Source organism: Stegostoma tigrinum, chromosome 27 (genome assembly GCF_030684315.1).
Source record: "Stegostoma tigrinum isolate sSteTig4 chromosome 27, sSteTig4.hap1, whole genome shotgun sequence".
NCBI classification, from domain to species: domain Eukaryota; kingdom Metazoa; phylum Chordata; class Chondrichthyes; order Orectolobiformes; family Stegostomatidae; genus Stegostoma; species Stegostoma tigrinum.
Window position 1 is genome coordinate 21,776,315 of NC_081380.1, and position 20,269 is coordinate 21,796,583.

Sequence of the window (20,269 nt, forward strand, 5' to 3'; positions counted from 1 at the left end):
GGCCACAAGGATTACTGCTGAGGCCACCATTATTTACATTATATGCTAATGACTTGAATGAGGGAAGTGAATGTACTATTGCCAGGTTTGTGGATAACACAAAGTGGGTGGGAAGGCAGGTGTTGAGGACGACAGAGAGAATAAAACAAGGAGACTATTACCGTTAGTGTGGAGAATACACCTGTTGCCACTTGCAATACTGCAGTGACAGTGTCAACAGCATCAAACATTGCCTCCTTGTCTTCCTGTAAAAGACAAACAGACTCTTATAATTTGTAAAGGGGACATTTCCTTCTTTACTTACATTCTTCCTTATGCTAATTTTCTTCACCTCCCAAACAGTTCAAATTATTGTTGATTTATAGGAAAATGGCTTTAGGCACAGCACAGGACAGTTTAGAGAGTTCAGTGGTATTTAGTTTTGTTCCTAATACCTAGGGGCTAGTGCCAAAATCGGGACAGCTATCTCATGGACTAGTCAACAAACTGACTGTCATACTCATTGGATTATACTGTACACCTCATGACACAGGAAACACAGTCACCATCCCCGGTGATGTTCTGTCCCATTGCTGTGATAGACACATCAGAGGTGGCAGCACTGTAGCATACATTCAGGAGGGAATTGCCCCAGGAGTCCACATAACTGACTCTGGACCCCCATAATATTTCACCTCAAGTTGAAAAGCAATTGGAGGAAGGCCCGAGGGTGACAAGGATACAAAATGTACCCTGGGTGTGGGGTTCCAATGCCTACAGCCAAGTGTGGCTCAACAGCAGCAAATCGAGATGGTCAAGTCCGAAAGGACATAGCTACAAGACTAGGTCTTACAGCAGACGGTGAGGGAACGAAGGAGTTAACAGTTTTGTAATAATGGATTTAGAATATGGAAGAACTCTACAAGACAGTATGAAACACTTGCCCAAAATATTTCTTTGATATTACATTTAAACACAAAATGCTAACTTTAAATATAACTGTAAAGTTCATATGGATATCGAGAAAGTAAACCAAACAAATTATACGAATGCCTGCAACTTTATTGAAGTAGCGTGAATATCCTGAATCAGGTCCTCTATACCTGCAAATCCTTATTGTATGTGCTTGGCAGACCTTTAAAACTCATTAAAAATCCAGAGCACTGTAAAATACAACACAAAAAGTACAATTTAATAGGAAAGCAGATATGGGGATTGATGGCATTCAAACATTGTCATACTGACTGAATTGGTGGGACACACATATACTGGGGCTGCTGGAAAATTATCAATTTTATTTTGCACACATCATATTATCCAAATCATTGAATATTTCACTGAAATTTCAACTTATGCAGTAGTTTTATAGAAAATGGAGCATTGACATGAGATAGAATCAACTAAAAACTTTGTTAACAATATTCACAGTTGCATCCACAGTTGGGTGGTACGGAAGCTCAGTAGTTAGCACTGCTGCCTCAGAGTGCCAGGAACCCGGGTTTGATTCCACTCTCAGGTGACAGTCTGTGTGGAGTTTGCACATTCTCCCCGTGTCTACATGGGCTTTCTCCCACAGTCCAAAGATGTGCAGCCTAGGTGGACTGGCCATGCTAAGTTGCCTGTCGTTTGCAGGGATGTGTAGATTAGATGGGTTGTGCAGGATCCTCGGAGGGTTGGTGTGGATTTGTTGGGCTGAAGGGCCTGTTTCCACACTGTAGGGATTCTATGAGCTATCTGTCAAACCATTCATTGAAATGTCTCTTCAATGAGGGACCTACAACTGGTTACAGTGACCCTCAGCTGAGACAGCCACTGACATGAGGAGGGGTTGTGAACACGTGGCGCTGTTCATGTAACAGCTGCTGAAAGTTTACACAAGAACCAGACTCCGATGTAATGCTTCAGTGGGTTAGGAGTCAGCCAATGCTCATTCCTAGAGCTCATGCCAACCATGGACACTTGGGGGCATGGTATTGAAGTCAAGTCTCCTACGAAACTGGAACTCAGCCAACAGGAATGAAAAATATCAGTTGCAAAAATTCTGTTTCCAGTTGGCTTACGTCAACAGTGAGGAATGATAAACTAGGAAGTCTAATTTTTGTACAACTGAGAAAACGTGAAGATGACTGAGGAAAGATGTTTTTGTGAATGCAGCAAATGGTTAGAATCTGAAATGCATTACCCAAGAGCATGGGGATGGCAAATTTAAATTATAGCTTCCGAAAGGGAAATGGGTAATTATCTGATGAGTTAAAAAAAATCTAAGGCCATGAGGTAAGTGTGGGGAAGTGGGACTAGCTGAATCGCTCTTGCAGAGATTTGGTATGGACCGAAAGTTCAACACCCATTTTCTGTGCTGCAACCAATTATTCTATGCCTTGTTTCTGAATTCAGGTTGTAATGAAAGTAATTAAGTCCACGTGGGCCCACACAAATGCTGAGAGACAACAGTGCTGAGTCATGAATATTTTGCAGTTTGCAGTGTGTTTATGTGGAAATAGCAAACATTCCCATGTCTGATTGTGACTAAACACACATGTGGTTTAGAATGCAGTGATTTCTCAATACCTTGATGATATTTGTTTTATTTTTAAAAAAGGGATGGAATTTATAAATTGAACAATTATATTTCATAAGTGAATTCCCCAAAGACACAAATACCTAAAGGGAAAGGTAAATAAACTGTGCAAGAAACTAAAGATCACATTAGATCAAAAGAAGTGACTTTTAAGAATACCGGAAATAGTGGTAAGCCTAAGGATGGGGACATTTTACGACCCAGCAAAGGAGGGCCAATTGACTGATAAGGCAAGGGAAAAAAGAAAGAATATGAATGAAAGCCCAAAAGGGAAATGTAAAGGCAGACTGTAAAAGCGTCAATTGATATGTAGAATGAAAAATGTTAGTGGGCCCAGTACAGATGGGGACTACAGAATTTATTGTGGAGAGCAGATAAATGGTGGACAAGCTAAACAGTTACTTTGTGGCTAACCTTGGGAGTGCAACATAGGTTTACAAGAATCAGTTGATGCCTGGACCTCAGGGGTTCCATTATGAGAAGAGATTATACAAATTAGGCCGGTTTTCTCCAGAACTTATAACGTCAGGGGGTTTTCTGATTGATTCCAGATATTAACAGGAAAAGACAGGGTAGATAAAGATAAATAATTTCCATTAGAACTCGGGGGCATTGTCTAAAAATTAAGATCAGACTGTTCAGGAAAGATGTTGGGAAGCACTTCTACACATAAAGGGTGAAAGAGGTTGGGAACTCGCTTCCATAAATGAGCATCAACTGCTAATTAGTTGCACACTTTAAATCGGAGATTGTTTAACAAAAAAAATCTAAGGTATTAAGGGATGTGGGCCAAAGGCAAGTGTATGGAATTAGGTACAAATCAGCCATGATCTCAATGAAGGATGGAACAAGCTCAAGGGGCTGAATGGCCCACTCCTGTTTTTATGTTCCTACAGACAAATGGGAACCAGTGGTTGAGGTATATTTGGATTTCCAGAAGCTTTTGAGAAGGTCCCACACAAGAGGCTAGTAAATAACGCCACATGAGATTGTATCAGGTGGTGAAATATAATGATATGGATTAAGAGTTGATTAATGATAAAAAGCAGACTGTAGGAATAACTTGCTCATTGTCAGGATTGCATGCTGTTACTCATGGGGTATCACAAGGGTCAATGCTAAATCCACAACGGTTCACAATCCATCTCAATTATTTGCACATAGGACGAACTGCAATATTTCCAAATTTGCTAATGACACCAAATTGCGTGAAAAGGTAAGAAGAGGACGCAAGGAGACTTGAAGAGGACTTGGACAGGATAAGTGAATAGGTTAGAACATGGCAGATGGAACATAATATAAACAAGTCTGAAGTTTTTCACTTTGGTACAACTATACAGAAAGGCAGAATATATTTCTTACATGGTGAGAGATTGGGAAGATCTGTGTTCAAAAGGATCTGAAGGCCCTGGTCTATGAGTCACTATAGGTAAGCATGCTAGTGCAGCAAGCAATTAGAAAGGCAAATGCTCTCAATACACAAGTAAAGATGTCTTGCTACAGTTGTACAGAGCCTTGGTGGGACTTCACCTGGATTACTGTGTCTAGTTTTGACTTTTTTAATCTCAGGAAGGATGTACTTAATGCAGAGGGAGGGTACAGAGATTCACCAAATTAACCCCTGGAATGACAGGAATGTCTTAGAAGGAGACAGTGAGAAAACTGGAAATGCATTCTCTAGAGTTTTGAAGAATGCGAGTTGATCTCATTGAAACTTACAAAATTCTTAAGGTGCATGACAAGGTGAAAGTAGATAGGATGCTTCCCTGGGCTAGTGACTCAAGAAACAGGAGATGATTTAATCTGAGAATATGGGGAAAGGCCATTTAAGACTGGGATAGGAGGGGATTTCTCATGCAGAGTGGTGAATCTTCTACCCCAGAGCTGCAGAAGCACAGTCATTGAACTGGTTCAAGACTAAATGCAATAGATTTCTGAGACTGATGACATGAAGGGATTTGAAGGTAGTGCAGGAGAATGACATGGAGGAGATGGTCAGCCATGATCTAGAATGGTGGGACAGGGTTGATGGGCTGACTGGTGCACAGCAATTCCTATCTTTAGTTTGTGTTAGAACTTGTTGAGTGACATTTGAAATGTGCAGCTCAGTTATAAATACACACGGAGTAAGGGTGAAGAAACAGCTGAATGAATTAGGGGCCGCGATTACTTAGTCACAAACATTCCCAACATACTTACTCGCCCAAAAACACGTCCTGCCTTTCCTCGAATCAGTTCCAAACTGTCTGCATTCTTCTTCTGGGGCATTAGGCTACTCCCAGTGCTGAAAGTGCATGAATATTTTACAGTAAATATTTTTTTAAAATACCTCACCCAGCCACACAGATACATGTAGATGACCCCTTCTAAATAGATGGAGTGGAGCGAAGCAAGCTGCAAACATGCAGTGACAGAAGCCTGTCAGAGAATTTCATCATTATCCATATTGAGTGAGTGCAACTTCCTCAAGAGGTATGTTCACACTTAGCAACTACTTGAGGAATCAGTTCTCAATGTCGCTGCTATAGCTTAGAAACTTGCCTCAAATCTAAAGCAGATAGATACAGCCACTCAGTATGCGAGCACTGAGTGCCCACACTCCCAGCATAACACACGAGGGTAACTCCTTTGCGTTCCCTGTACCCCCATTTCCTTACTGATCCTCTTTACAGAATTCTGACAGCGCGGATAGAGGCAATTCAGCCCATCGAGTCTGCACTGACTCTCCAAACAACCACTCAAACCCACACCTGCACTCTGTCCCATAACTCTGCATTTACTAAGGCTAAACCACCTAACCTGCACATCTTTGGACCATGGGAGGAAACCTGAGCTCCCACTAGAAACCTACAGAGACACGGGAGAAAGCACATACTGTCACCCAAGGCCAGAATTGAACCAGGGTCTCTGAGGTTGTAAGGCACTGTGCCGCTCTTATGAGCCATGTAATCCTCCGGAGCAGCCAGAACTGGATTTGTACTACCTGCCTCAGCTGAACAGTAGGTGAAATACATGCACCCCCTTAACGATCCTCCGGAGCAGCCAGAACTGGATTTGTACTACCTGCCTCAGCTGAACAGTAGGTGAAATACATGCACCCCCTTAACAATTCAAAGTTCCTCTAACTATCAGGCAATACTGAAGCACACAACAAGTATGGGCACAACAGCTGAGCAGGTGCAGCTGACATGATCTGCTTTGATGACACAATCGCCCTACACAGGAGTTTCAGAACACTAAGACCAGCATCAGTGGTATATTCAAATATCTATGGAATATAAATTTGATTCAAGTGCAAGTATTGAAACTGGGACTGAACTCCAGCTTCCTTATTAGCTAGGTAATAGTAATTTTGCAATGTTCCACTGGACTGACCAGATTGATTAACTGAGCTAATGCAAAGAAAATCAATCAGCTCTTCTTTTTCAGAATTTTTTTTTAATGTAAAGTCAAAATGTCACATTACAGGAGAAAACCTCAGAGGAAAACAAATATCTGTACTCAAAACAAAGGCATAACAGGTGAAATATCATTTTTGCTAAAAAAAAGGCACCCATGACGAAATTCTATTAGAAATAAAATGACAGCAGATTTTATGCCTTGAACGATGAGGTGAAATAGCTTCAGGGCTCAGATTGAAGTGCTGTTTTTTAAAAGACAAGATATAGGAGCACATACAGGAGCTGATGTAGGCGATTCAACCCATCAAGTGTGCTCTGCTATTCAATGACATCATGGGTGATCTGATAATCCTCAGCTTCATTTTTCTGATTTATCTCCATAACTTTTGACTCATTTACATATTAAAATCTATCTTAGTCTTGAATATACATAATTACCCCCACCTACAGCCGTCTGTGGTCAAGAATTCCACAGATAACCTCAGAGAAGAAATTCATCCTCATCGGTGATGTGCACTCATTTATGGATACTTTCCTTTTGCACATTGCCGCAGCCTCTTTGTATAAACCATGATTATGATGCTTCAATCACCAACTGCAACCATGAATTTTAACACATTCAATGCTAAATAAAATTTATACCAAACCCAAACATGTTCTTCAAAATCAGCTTCAAAAGAAAGTATGACAAAATTACCTATAGGCATCAGACAAGCTTATGAATCCAAATTCCTTAGTACTGTAAATGATGAGATCCTCAGATACTTTGCTCAAGTGTATCAGACACAGGGTGCACCAGAACAGAATCTCACCTTCAATTAATCAGAGGAAAATATTAAGCACTTAACCTATGAAAGCAAACACGATGTTTCTTTGTACAAATAATATGCACACATGCACATTTTTGTTACAACATTATTTTTTTCAAATATGACGGGACAAGCCACTGAAAGTTTTTCAAAGGATAAAAAACAGGGAAATGACGAGAGGGTAAAGGTCCAGCTGAATGTTCCTGCAGAGGACTAGCACTCGCATGATGGACCAAATGGCCTCTCTGCTGTAGCATTTCAATAATTCTGTTGTTCTACTTAGCTTCGAAAACCCTACTGAATTTTCGGAGTTCCTGCTTGGCCATCTTGATTTAAAGGCCGCAGATGCTGGAAATATAAAATGAAATCTGAAAATGCTGGAGACACTCAGCAGGTCAGAAAGTATCTGGAAAGAGAACAGAAGTACAGCGTTCCCTTCTATTGAGTGTTTCCAATGTTTCAGTTCCCAACTTGCAGCCAAGTGTGCAATTAAGGAAGATATTACTACACAGGTCGTAACACAGACTTAAATGAAGGTCATTTAGTCATTGTAGCTCATTTATGGAAACATGACCATTCCAGGCCTACCAAATCCCTGTTTCTGAAATAATTCTTTCAGTGAGTTTCCACTACTATATTCAGAAATTCAATGCACTGTTTGAAAAGTACCAGTATTAAAAAACAAACACACATCTGGTATGTTGACTCCAGACTCTTAACTGACTTCTGAAATGGCTCAGCAAGATACTTGGAGGGCAACTAGAGATGAGAAGTAAATGCTGGCCTTGCCAACAATGTTCAGATGCCTAGGATCCTAAACTTGCCTTTTATTAGTATATCAAAATTATTATGTTTTATTCACAGTTGATTTGTTTTCCCTATCTAAAAATCCCAATCGACTATTCTCACAGGCCATTCTCTTTTCGTAAATTATTGGCATTTACACCAACAAGCCCCTGTGCAGAGAAATTTGCCAAAGAAAATTCCTAACACTTCGTATCTCTAGTAATATATCCACTTTATGCTTCTTCTGTAATTGAATCTTTGACATGCTCCATGAATCATAGTTTCTCATTCTGAATGCTTTCCTTTGATACTTTTTTGTTACAGCAAACCTTATAATCTGGTAAAAATTTGTTACACAAAATTATCTAAGTTATCTTTTTGTATAACTTGCCAGGTTTGGGCAGATTTGGAAAATGATGATAATCTCTTGTGTACTTTCCACCAATCCCTGTTCCTTTCATTGTTGGAGACCACATTATATTCCCCACCTCTAATAATTAGAAGTCATCCATCACAAAGAACATTCGATCTGTTAATACTCTCAAAGAACTTGCCCTCATTCACCCTGTCAAGCAAAATTCCTTTGATCCAGGCCCATTCATAGGCAGAAATGTTAAGTCGCAAAACAATAAAATGATAATTTACTCCATTTATGGAGTAGATTAAGTTTTTATTCATAGTTAACATTTCAAAGTGTGCAGATAGATGAATAGAATATATATATTATTAACAATCTGCATTCATATAGTGTGTTGAATGGAGCAAGTATGAGAGAATTCTCACTCCTGGCACCAAGTCACAAAAAGGAACTAGGGCAGACAAAACCGACCTCTTGACAGTTGGTTAAGGAGAGTCTTGAAGGAGGAATGAGAGGTCAAGAAGTTTTACGGAGGAAGGTTGAGATTCCGTGGCCTAGGCAATTGAAGGGCCACAAGTTAAAGGTGAAGGGTTGCAACTTAGGGCTCCGCAACATCCAGACATGGAGGATGCAAAATGTTGGAGTTGTGAGTCTATGGAAGATTAAGGATATCAGAAAGACTGAGGCCACACGCAGTATTTGAAAACAAGAATGAAAAATTTAAAAGTAAGTCACAAAAACAGCAACATCTAAGAGGATTCCCAAAGGTTAGTGGATCAGGTGATGCCATGTTACCAAATCTATTTAATCTTAATATAATCATTTACAAATTATTTACTTAGTGAAGGGAATTGTACTTACTAACAAAGTCCCGGCCACTGGTTGCGTCCATGCTGTTCAAACTGATGGCATCAAACTGCAATTCTGAAAGTCAAACAAACAGATCAACAATTGCTTTAATGCAGTTTAATTCTCAATGGAACAAAAAACCCCCAAACTTATTGAAGATCCATTTTAAGCATTGTATGTCTCAGACAAATAGATGAAGAAGATGACACAACACACTGGGTTCCTTCTCAATGTAATTTGTCAGTAAGATTCCAGTCATTCTTCCCCCCCCATTGCCTGATCAATTTGAGCAATCCATAGCTGAAAGCATATATTTAGACACCATTAGGTCAATTTAGGAACATCAATAATTTTATTTGCTTGTCATTTTTTTGCATTTCCGAAAGTTATGAAAGCTGGCTTATAGGGTTACTGAAATTACCAGTTATTAATTAGCACAGTCCTCACTAATTATAAATACTTGAGCATTTGAAAGCTTACCCTTCGAAAGGAATTCTCTATCAATCTGAAATGGGTTTCCAGCAATAGCACCACTAGGATTAAAACAGTAAATTTAAAATAAGAGATTATGCAACATTCTAATTGATGCAGTTATTGTAACAGTGTCCTGGTTTGTTAAGTGAGCAGATTAAATTACCACAGGAAGAATGAAACTGATCCTCTACAAAATGCATTCATGTAAAAGAGATGAGAGATGACTTTCTTAGCTGTAAAACTGCTTTCTCTTGGGTTTTCCATTCATATAACGCATAAAGCATTTGATTCATACCAAGTCAGTCATGTGTCTTCTATCTGTTCATATTTTCTCTCAGTTCAGTGCAATGAAGAGTTAATAGTGCTTTGTGTTTAAAAGAAAATAACATGATTTCAAAAAGATCAATACAAGGTACCATATTCCTAAAAATGCTGCATTTCAGATAAAAACACCCATCACAAAAAATAATGGGGAAGATATTTACTTTGTGCTTTCAACTGGGGAATTGAGTGCCTGAACTTCTTGCCAGTCAACGTTCGAGATATTTTTGGAAAAAAACAGAACAGGAAATCAATCCCAGAATAGCAGCATGATGGCTAACTCCCAATCTTAGTGTGGGTGGTTAAAAATGTGCAACTAAGTTCTCAGTTTTGTTGCAGTGATCATTAATACAACACTGATGGGCAGAGCTGAGAAGATTAAAGGAAAAATGCACTTGGCATTCAAATCTGCAGCAATCCTGATTGAATAAAAGCAATATCTATACACTACATAGCAAATGGAAATTCATTACTTGCTACCTAGTCTTGATCTTTGATTAGCTTCTAGCATCTTCAGCTGCTGTAAATTTAATGTCTAGATGTGAATAAATAATGCAATAGCTACTCCTACAATCTGTTCAGACCACAGAATCATTACATCACGGAAAGAGGCTGACTGGCCCGTCATGTTTGTGCCAGCTCTCAAAATGAGTATCTCAGTGCCACTGTCCTGCCTTCTCTTTGTAACCCTGCATATTGTTCTTTTTCAAATAATCATCTAATTCCCTTATGAATTTAATTCCACTGAATTTGCCCCCATTACACTCTCAGGCAATGCCTACCAAACCCCAATATGCTTCATTAAGCTTTTCCTCATATAACTGTTGTTTCTTTTACAAGTTATTTTAAAATACGTGCACTTTCATTCTTGATCCTCTATGTGGTGTGGGAACATTTTCTCTCCAGTTACTGAGTCAAGCCCCTCATGATCTTGAGTTCTTCAGTCAGATCACCTCATAGCTTTCTCTTCTCCAAGAGATAAAATCCCAACTCCTGTAATCAACCTTCATAACTGAAATTCTTCATCACTGGATCCATTTTTGTAATCCCTTTCTGCATTTTCACTAATGTTCTTCCTTCATTCCCGAAGTTGGGCACTCAGAACCGAACACAACATTCTAATCAAGGCCAATCTAATGGTTTATATAAATTCAATCTAAGTACTTACTTAAATGATTCTATTAATAGTGTGCTTTATTCACTTATTTCCTTCTCTCCTACCACTTTTATTGACTTATACACATAGATGCAGGTCATTTCAAAGATATACTAATTACTTCCTACTCATGTACCCACCCAGATGCCTTTTAAGTGTTGTATTTGTACCAGTCTCCACTACTGGCCTCTGCGTGAATGGAATGAGCTGCCAGAGGAAGTAGTGGAGGCTGGTACAATTACAACAGTAAAAGGCGTCTGGGATGGGTAAGTGAATAGGAGGACATGGGCTGAATGCTGGCAAATGAGACTAGACTAGTTTAGGATGTCTGGTTGGCATGGACGAGTTGAACTGAAGAGTGTGTTTCCATGCTGTGCAACTGTGTGACTGTCTGTACTCTTTACATAGTCTCTCCATGTTCCTAACAAAATGTATCCGCTCACATTTCACATTGAACTCAATATTCCACCTACCTGCCCACTTCACCAACTTATCCATGTCCTCAGAAATACTACACCAACTTCATCAAAATTTACACAACTTGTATGCAATCTACATATTTTGAAATGATGTCCTGTACACCAAGGTGTAAATTATTAATATTTGTCAGGAAGATTAATGGTACACATATTCAGAAGAAGGTTGTAGTGTTCAACACTGGCAAGGAAAGCCACAAATTACAAGATACAAATGGACTTGCAAAGTGACGGTGTATTCACTAAATTAATTTTAGCATTGATAAATTCAGGATATGAAAGCTAAGACGATATTTCACTTGAAAAATAATTTAGATGGGGTAGAGCAGCAAAGATCATGGATCAAATACAGAAATCACTCAAAGCAGCAATACAGATTAATCAGGCTAGACAAAGGCAAATCACGCATCAGGGTTTAGTTCTAGAACTAAAAATTGACAGTCTACAATAAAATGATACTGGAACTTAGTTAGATCACAATTGCACTTAAAACGAGACAGATGCATTAAAGAAATTGCAAAAAGTATTTACAAGGATGGTGTAAGTTATAGATATAAGGAAAGAATGAATTGGTTATGTCTCGTTTCTCCTGAAAAGACTAAGGGGAAACCTAATAGAGAGTTTTTCTTAAATCATGAAAGGATTTGATAGTTTAAAACACAGTGAAAATATTTCAATTTGTGGGTTAAGGCAAAACTCAAGTTCATAGACAGGGTCCAAGAAATCAAAGCAATGGTTCAGCGAAATAGTAAGTGTGCATTTACAGGGAATCCAGGTAAGGACAAACTAAAGGGAGAAGGCTTGAATGAAAAGCAAATGCAGGTTAGACTGAATGGATGCTTTCCTGCGCTGTACATTCTACACAATAACATATGTTATTTCTCTGTCTAAGGCAATGGAGATGCAGACAATATACATAAAAATAGCACCTTCCCAATGGCAGGACATTGATTCTTTTCCTAATTTCATCAAGTCTCTCAGCATCACGAGACAAGGCAACGGCATGACTAGAACACAAAACAAATACGTTCTTTTCACAAAACGTACCAATAAAATAACTTCTTACAGTTCTGTAGTTAACATCATAGTTCATTTACGTTAATAATTTTCTGAAAGCTGGTTGTTAACCATGAGGGGAACAATATGCTGGTGCCAAATTAAATTACATTAATGTAACAGTTTCAAGATGCCCCACATTGCTGTCAATTTTGATCACTATCATGTCAGGTAGCTGCCTACCAACCACAAAGGAGCTGATCATTTGTTTCTAGCAACAACACTGGAGATATTCCTATTGGTCGACATGTCGGAAGAACATCTCTTGGAATAATGTCACAAGATTTTCTTCCATGTATGTAGACAGGTAGAGTTTGGTTGCACGTTTTGGCAGGGGATTTTTAAAAAATATATACTCTTTTTTGGGAAATGGGTGTTGCTGACAAGGCCAGATTTTGTTACTCATCCCTAATTGCCCTTAAGTTGAGCAGTTTGTTAGGTCACTTCTGAGGGCAGTACACTTAAAAGTCAATCACATTGCTCTGGCTCTGGACCTGGGCACAGTTGCAGTTTAAACCAGGGAGGGATGACAGATTCCCTTGCCCAGTGTAAAAGTAAGATTGCAACCATCTATTGTGTAATGCTTAAACATTTTTATTCAGCCAACACAAAAAAAGAACCCCGGCCTTCAAACTGGAAATAAAAACCAACTCCAACCATCCCGAACTAACGTCCACCCACGTTGCTTACTTGACATCACTGTGAATTTCACCAGTTTTAAATAAAAAGACCTGTAGTCTAATTCTAGCCATTTCTTTGCAAACCTGTGACATTACAGAAATCATTTGAAAATAAGTGTTAATGGCGTGAATGCACCACACAGTATGCAATGGTGAGATGACATCTATTTTTATTTGTCTTAACAAAACCAACTGTGGACCTGATAAATATTTCTACTTATAATGTGACTTCCGAGTCTCAGCTGATTAATCTAACACCAACTAAAATAGTAATCACCTCAGAATCCAGTGACTCCAACGAATTGGCTGTGCTCTTTGCATATGAGTGTATCCAGGAAACAGGCTATCAATTTCCCTAATGGACAAAGGATACATCATTATTAATAGACAGAGCAGAAAATATTTTAAAAATGCAGTAACACTTGAGGGACAGATCACTAGAAAAAGTAGTCATAATTGATTTAAAAACAAAGGACTGAATTGAGCAGAGAGAATTCATGAACAGGGTACTTGACTCTAGAAGGTGCAAGTGGTGTATGACAATTTGGTGTGCACACATTTGCACGAGGCAAGAAAAGACTTAAAATTTATTGTTTAACACAAACACCAGTTTCAACTTTTTCACTTCTGGACTACTTCCCTGTCTGCAAGCCAACTCCCCACTTGGAAAGAACCCAGCGTTGTTTTTTGTTAAAATGAATTTGTTCAGAAATGTTACTACATACTTCTGGAGCAGGTGGGACATGAACCCTAGCATTTTCACGCAGAGGTATCACAAGAGAGCCTTAAGAACCCAGCTCCTCCTCCTTTTTTTAAATATCCAGTAATATTTATTACACACAGTGGAATGGCTCTTTGCATCACAAAAACATTCCAGCACCTAGTGGGTGACCACAACCATCAATATTATACTATCCTCAACAGACGGGGCAGCAGGATGGCTCAGTGATTAGCACTGCAGCTCACAGCACCAGGGACCTGGATTCAATTCCAATCTCAGGCGACTGCCTGTGTGGAGTTTGCACATTCTCCCCGTGCCTGGGTGGGTTTCCTCCGGGTGCTCCGGTTTCCTCCCACAGTCCAAAGATGTGCAGGCTTGGTGGATTTGCCATGCTAAATTGCCCGTAGTGTTCAGGGGTGTGTGGGTCATAGGGGGATGGGTCGGGGTGGGATGCTTCAAGGGGTGGTGTGGACTTGTTGGACCAAAGGGCCTGTTTCCACACTGTAGGGAATCTAATCTGGTCTTACTAAGTAGACCAACGTGTGGTACCTTATCAAAGGCCTCCTGAAAATCCAAACATATTGCATCCACAGCTTTTAATTTATACATCCTGCTTGTTACCCCCTCAAAGATTCTAATGAAATGTTCAAGAATGATTTCCCCTTCATAAGGCCATGGTGACTCAGTTTGATTTGAAAATGCATTTGTAAATATTCTGCTATTACCTCCTTTTTAATACATGCTAAGCATTTTCCCAATAACAAACATTAACCTAATTGTTCTGTAATTTCCTGATTTTTGTCTCCTTTCCTGTTTGAATAAAAGTGTTACATAGATGGTTTTCCAAACCTCCAAGCCTTTTTCAGAATCTGAGGGCTCTTGGAAGATTACATCAATGCATCCACTACCTCTGTAGGTATTTCTTTTACCATCCTAAGACACATTACATCCAGTCCAAGGGGCTTATTGGTCTTTAGCCTTTATTAGTTACCCTAGTACTTTTTCTCTAGTGATAGTTATAGTATTTATTTGCCTTCCACATTTTGTCCCTTGATAATTTAGAATTCTTGGAATGCTCTAATGTCTTCTACCATAAAGCTTGATACAAAATGTTCTTCAATTCTTGACATTTTCCAGTTCCCCATTATTATTTCCCCAGCCTCATTCTATATTCCTACTTTGCCCTCTCTTCCTTTTTATACACTTGGAGAAGCTGTTGCTGTCTTTCTTAATATTACACACAAATTCACCCTCAAAGTTTACTTTCACCCTTTTTAATATTTTTCCTGTGTTGTAGTATGGAAATGTTCCCATCTTGGCAAGTAGCCTTTCCTGGCCATTTCCATCCCATGTCCTCCTCTCCTATGCCACCAACACTGAAATCTCCCTGGTTGGTCTGATGTGATATTTCAACACTTTTTTTTCCTGATGCCTCAAATTTAAGGAATGCTTTTCGACGCACATCTAATGAACTTAGCTGGGTAAAATCAAAAAGCTGATTGTTGCTGCTAACGCAGAACCATAGTCATGGCGTAATGAAGTCAATTTTGGGATCGAATTGAAAGCAGGACCATGGTTTGACAGAATCATGATGACTTTACCGTTTACACCCCTGGAGCACATGGGACTTGAATCCTGGATGCTACTAGTGCACGAAAAAAATCTTTGAATACAGCTCTTTTTTAAAAAAAAAATCATCACATCACAAATTAAAACAAACATCAATTTACAAGCACCACCTACCAGAGACAGAAAAATTATTCTTCCTTTGAGTTTTCATCGTCCTATTTTTATCCTCGTCTACAAAATACTAGCATACTGTTTAGTCTTAAACAGCTCAGACCCAAATTTTATTTTAAATCAACCTGCGCAGACATGTTATGATACACCTCTGGAGCAAGTGGAACTTAAACCAGAGCTAGATACACTACCAGTGCAAAGTCTAATGAACATCACTGGTTATCAATCACCGCTGGAACTGTTCTGGTTTACCCTTAAAGTGACCTGCATTTCTCGTCTGGTCTTCATTATCCACATTTAATTACTCCTTTCAATACTAAAATAATGGTATGTTTGCTGGTATAGCTCATTAAGTCTCAAGTATTAAGAATCAGGGACAAGGTGGAGAAATTAAAATAAACCAGCAATCCCACTTAATATTGTTATTGAACACCTTATAGAGTCATAGAGTCACTCAGAATGGAAACCGGTCCTTTGGTCCAACCAGTCCATGCCAACCTAATCCCAACCTAAACTGGTTCCACCTGCCTGTGCTTAGCCCATGTCCCTTCAAACATTCCTTACTCATGCACTTATCTAAAATGTCTTTTAAACATTGAAACTGGACCACTTTCCCCCTATTCCTGCTGCCGCAATGTCTTTTTGTTTAAACCTTTTTCCTCTTACCTTAAAAATATGCTTCATGCTCTTGAATTCCCCCTCCTAGGGAAAAGACACCTGCCATTCACCTCATCTATGTCCATCATGATTTTATAAACCTCTATAGGAGCAGCCTTCAACCCCCTATGCTCCAATGGAAAAAGTCCCAGCCTATCCAGCCTCTCTTTATAAGTCAAACCCTCCAGTCCCGGCAACATCCTATTCTGAACCCTCTCCAGCTTAATAATATCCTTCCTACAACAGGTCTGTCTGATGTAAGCAATTTGGAGTAAAGGTAAAATGGAACTTAAAAGAAAAAGAATTTGGCTATGCTGACCTCCAGCACCCTGAACCGCCTTGCTATTCTGTGATTATTGCAGTGACTGTCAAGCCGATACTGGTGGCAACAGCATTCTGCAAAAAGAAAGGGAAGTGGAAAAACACTCATGGTCTTTGCTCCTGCTCATCAAAATAACTCATGCAGGAAACGTGGACAGTCAGAGAGGACTGGAACATGCATGGCCCGGTTTGGAACATTAATCTCATTTCAAGGTTAACAGCCTTCCAAAAGCCAGTATCTGGGCTAATGCTAAAAAGAATGGTCATTCAAGGGAGATGTCTGTGGATCGCTGCATACCCTACAGCAGTACCCCATACATGGGCTCAGCATCTTTTACAGTTGGTTCTGCTATAACGCATAGTCCGTTAATGTGAGTTGGCTGTAACGTGATTTATGAATAGGGGAACACCATTTCTAAAATACAATTCCAGTGTGTGCTAGAGTATGTGTCAACATCACATGATCATTTCACAGGCTTTCTCGCGAATAGGTGCAACGTTAGCATTGAAAGAGACTCCGCACTCACATTACATGATAATTTCATGGGCATTGTCTTGAAGTGTTCCTCTGATAGGTACAGTACAACCTCCTTTCCCCATTGAGACATCTTGACAGTTTTTTCAAGGTAAAGTGTTGAATTTACCTTAATTTCATTATTAGATATGAATTAAACATTTATTCAAATTGTGCTATCGTTTGCATAAGGCTTTTGAAAGATTTTGATCGAGATTTTTTTGGTGGTCTGCCCCAACCCCACTTTTCCCACATGCCCCGTTATTTCCATAGCGCAATTTTCTATAATGCAATATGGCACAGGAATGCAACTATCGCTTCATAGCAGAACCGACTGTATACAGGAGCTTAGGGGCAAGTTAAGATGATAAACATGAGAAAAAAAAACACAAGTGGTGTCAGTAATTGACCTGGCTATACTAGTGCCATACATCATGAGAGAATAACAATGCTGTAGCTGGATAGACAACACGCAAAGTGAACAACAATAGGTAAAACCCAGAAGTTTTACTTTCAGTAAGTATATATTCCCCATGGAAACTAAGTTTTGCTCAGCGTACATTGCTGACATTGAATAAATAATTAAGATTAATCTGTTATCTGTGGTTTCATTAAAAGAATCCTTTACACACAGTCTAGGAACAAAGAGATACAGAATAAAGAACTCACACAGCCGCCCTTTCAACCATCGTTTTAATCAACTGCAGCAAGTGATCCATCAGAACTGAGATATTATCTCGTAGCCATAATCTCATATCAGTTACAACCTGTGCAAAATATTCATTATGTTCAGTTAGGCATAGAATATATTACAATAGTACATTATGTGTAGCCCATTATCTCTATCCATCAACATACAGCATTCTGTGAGGTAAATGGTGCAGAAATGAAAAGAAATGGTTCAAATAGCATCTTGGGATTTGCTGCAAAGTCAACTGAAGCTGATTCTTTTCAAAAAGGCCTTTACCTCACACCAGTCGACAGAAGTTTCTAAATTGACATTTGACAGCTCATTGGCCAATGTGTAAAATATGTCAGCAGTGTATGCAAGCTAGTATGGTAAAATAGCATCAATTTAAGTCTTAAGTGAAGCTTGCTTTCCTCAATTCATTGGAATTCACTCAAAATTTTTCTTGTACATCTCTTTCAACAACTGAGCCAAAGAGAATAGGCCATCTCGGGGTGTAATATGTGTTCTCAGTTAGGTCAATGTCATAAAAGGTTTTCAAGGCCTTGGATAGTACATTAGTGGAATAATATTTTGGATGACAGCCAGTTAAAATGGGAAATTTGAGAAGCTGGGATATTTCTCCTTCGAGCAGAGGTTGCGGAGTAATTTAAACAATGTCTTCAAAATCATGAAGTGGTTAAATAGAGTAGAGAAACTGTTACTAGTTTGAGAGTCAAAGGTTAAAATATTTGGAAAAGAACAGGGAAGATGATAGGGAAACAGGAAAGTGCAAAGCCTTTACTATTATAAATGCAGTAACATTATTCTTTGTTGTGTGAAGAGTCATTTTGGATTTAAAATATTTCCTCTTTTTCCCTCCATAGATGCTGCATTAAAAATGCAAACATAAATAATATTGTGCTTTATCACTCAAACATGTCTGAAAAAATAAAATCACCTTCTTCCCCCTTAGAGTTCTAAGACTCCACATTCCAATAATCAATTATTATTACCGATTTCTCCAATCTCACTACTTAAGCCTGTTTTTGAAAGTCAATCTTAACTTTCTGATCCTTTAAACCACCATCAAAAGTGTGGTTATAAACTGTTAAAGTCACCTAAGAAACTGGGCTGGGAAGCACAATTATGATTTATAACAGTGACTTAAATTTTACCTCCGTTTTTCTCAAGGAACAAATTCGCTTTGGGTTACGGTAATTGACTGCTTAGATAATCAATCCAAACATTAAGTGCAGGGACCTTTTTTTTTATTGGGCTCACAGTCTTTGTAAAGCTCATTTCCACTATAGCTAGCTGGAAAATGATTAAATTTATAGTTCCTTGTCATGCATGATCTTTCCCACAGGATTCTGCTGTTTGGAGTATATATTTTTTCCACCCTCTGTGGCTTTTCTTCACAAAAGTCTCAGCTTGGATTATTTATGGTGCTGTCTTTTTTCTTAAAGCTTTACCGAAGATCATGTGAAAAGTTGGTTTTCTGAATGTTTCTCTTGCCAGGTAGTCTCAGGTCTGCTTCTCAATCTTCACAACTGACATACTTCCTTCAGCAGTTTACCATGAGCTACCACCGTGTTTTGCATAGAAGCGGGAAATGCTTCATAAAGAATCATACTGGACTTGCCACATTATCTGTCTCTCTCCATCTCCACAGATGCTGCCAGACCTGCTGAGTTTCTCCTATATTTTATGTTTCTTTAATCAGACTTCAAGCTTCATAGTATTTTGCTATAGTTCCATATTTTGTCATGTGTTTACATGCCACATGATAAATTTTGGATCCAGCGAGACTGTTTGAGAAGACAAGTCAACAACGGTCTTCAGGCTCATTCTTCAAAGTAACACTACTTATGAGGCTTGCATACTAAACATTATCAGATATCACAATCCTTTACCAGGCTGTGACATGAATAATTACTAACACATTTTCTTTGTGTCTTCTTGTCCACGTATTCTGCGTCTTGGCTTTAGGGAGTCACATATTCAATGTGCTTCTTCCGGTGTTATTTCCAGATTGCTTTAACTCCACCCACACTGTGGTATTTATACCCAGTTATGTGTAGCTCTGTGACATCACAGCGATATTGCTCAAGGCTCCTATTACCCTATACAACAGTTATAATCTATAATGCATTATTTGCGCACTGCAAGATATTATGGTGGTAACACATATCCAATTTACCTGATCATTCCTGCTTCGACCAGTATGCAGTTTTCCTCCAGCTTCTCCAATCAATTCCTGAAAGAAAAAGCAAAATCACACCAATGGGTTTTTTTAAAATCAGAACAGATTAGAAGGCATTAATAATTTTTGTTGACATTAAACGAGATCTGCAAATTTGTACATAAACAAATATAGCTCAGACTCCCATATTAGTGGTCACACTACCAGGACTCATTTTTCCAAGGTAAATCTTATAGTAACTTCTGTCTAGGATGACTGCAATAGATAACAATAAAAACTGCTGTCAGAGGTTTTCTGCTCTTCCACATGTCTATACAAACATAACTGCAAAGTAGTGGTCATCTGAGTTTATGAGTAGCTCTGAAATAGATACAACTGAAAAATATTAAAGCTACAGAATTCAGAAGCAAAGTTAATTGAAAACAGCATAATGAGGGATTATTACTCCTGAATAACATACCCAGCCCCAAAAAAAAAATTTTATAAACATGGAATTTCATTGCTTCGGACAAAATTTGTT

At 38.8% G+C, this 20,269-nt stretch overlaps 1 protein-coding gene across 1 annotated transcript in view; it reads right to left on the reverse strand.

Moving 5' to 3' along the window:
• asl (argininosuccinate lyase) overlaps nucleotides 1-20,269 on the reverse strand; it is a 37,624-nt gene that overhangs the window by 6,813 nt on the left and 10,542 nt on the right. Inside the window, exons 4-13 of the mRNA XM_059655382.1 lie at nucleotides 19,747-19,803; nucleotides 17,546-17,643; nucleotides 13,201-13,278; nucleotides 12,117-12,194; nucleotides 9,241-9,293; nucleotides 8,773-8,835; nucleotides 6,656-6,770; nucleotides 4,757-4,841; nucleotides 1,083-1,142; nucleotides 162-245 (exon numbers count right to left, since the gene is read on the reverse strand). Coding sequence (XP_059511365.1) covers nucleotides 162-245; nucleotides 1,083-1,142; nucleotides 4,757-4,841; nucleotides 6,656-6,770; nucleotides 8,773-8,835; nucleotides 9,241-9,293; nucleotides 12,117-12,194; nucleotides 13,201-13,278; nucleotides 17,546-17,643; nucleotides 19,747-19,803 — 771 coding nt within the window. The remainder of the gene's footprint in view (nucleotides 1-161; nucleotides 246-1,082; nucleotides 1,143-4,756; nucleotides 4,842-6,655; nucleotides 6,771-8,772; nucleotides 8,836-9,240; nucleotides 9,294-12,116; nucleotides 12,195-13,200; nucleotides 13,279-17,545; nucleotides 17,644-19,746; nucleotides 19,804-20,269) is intronic.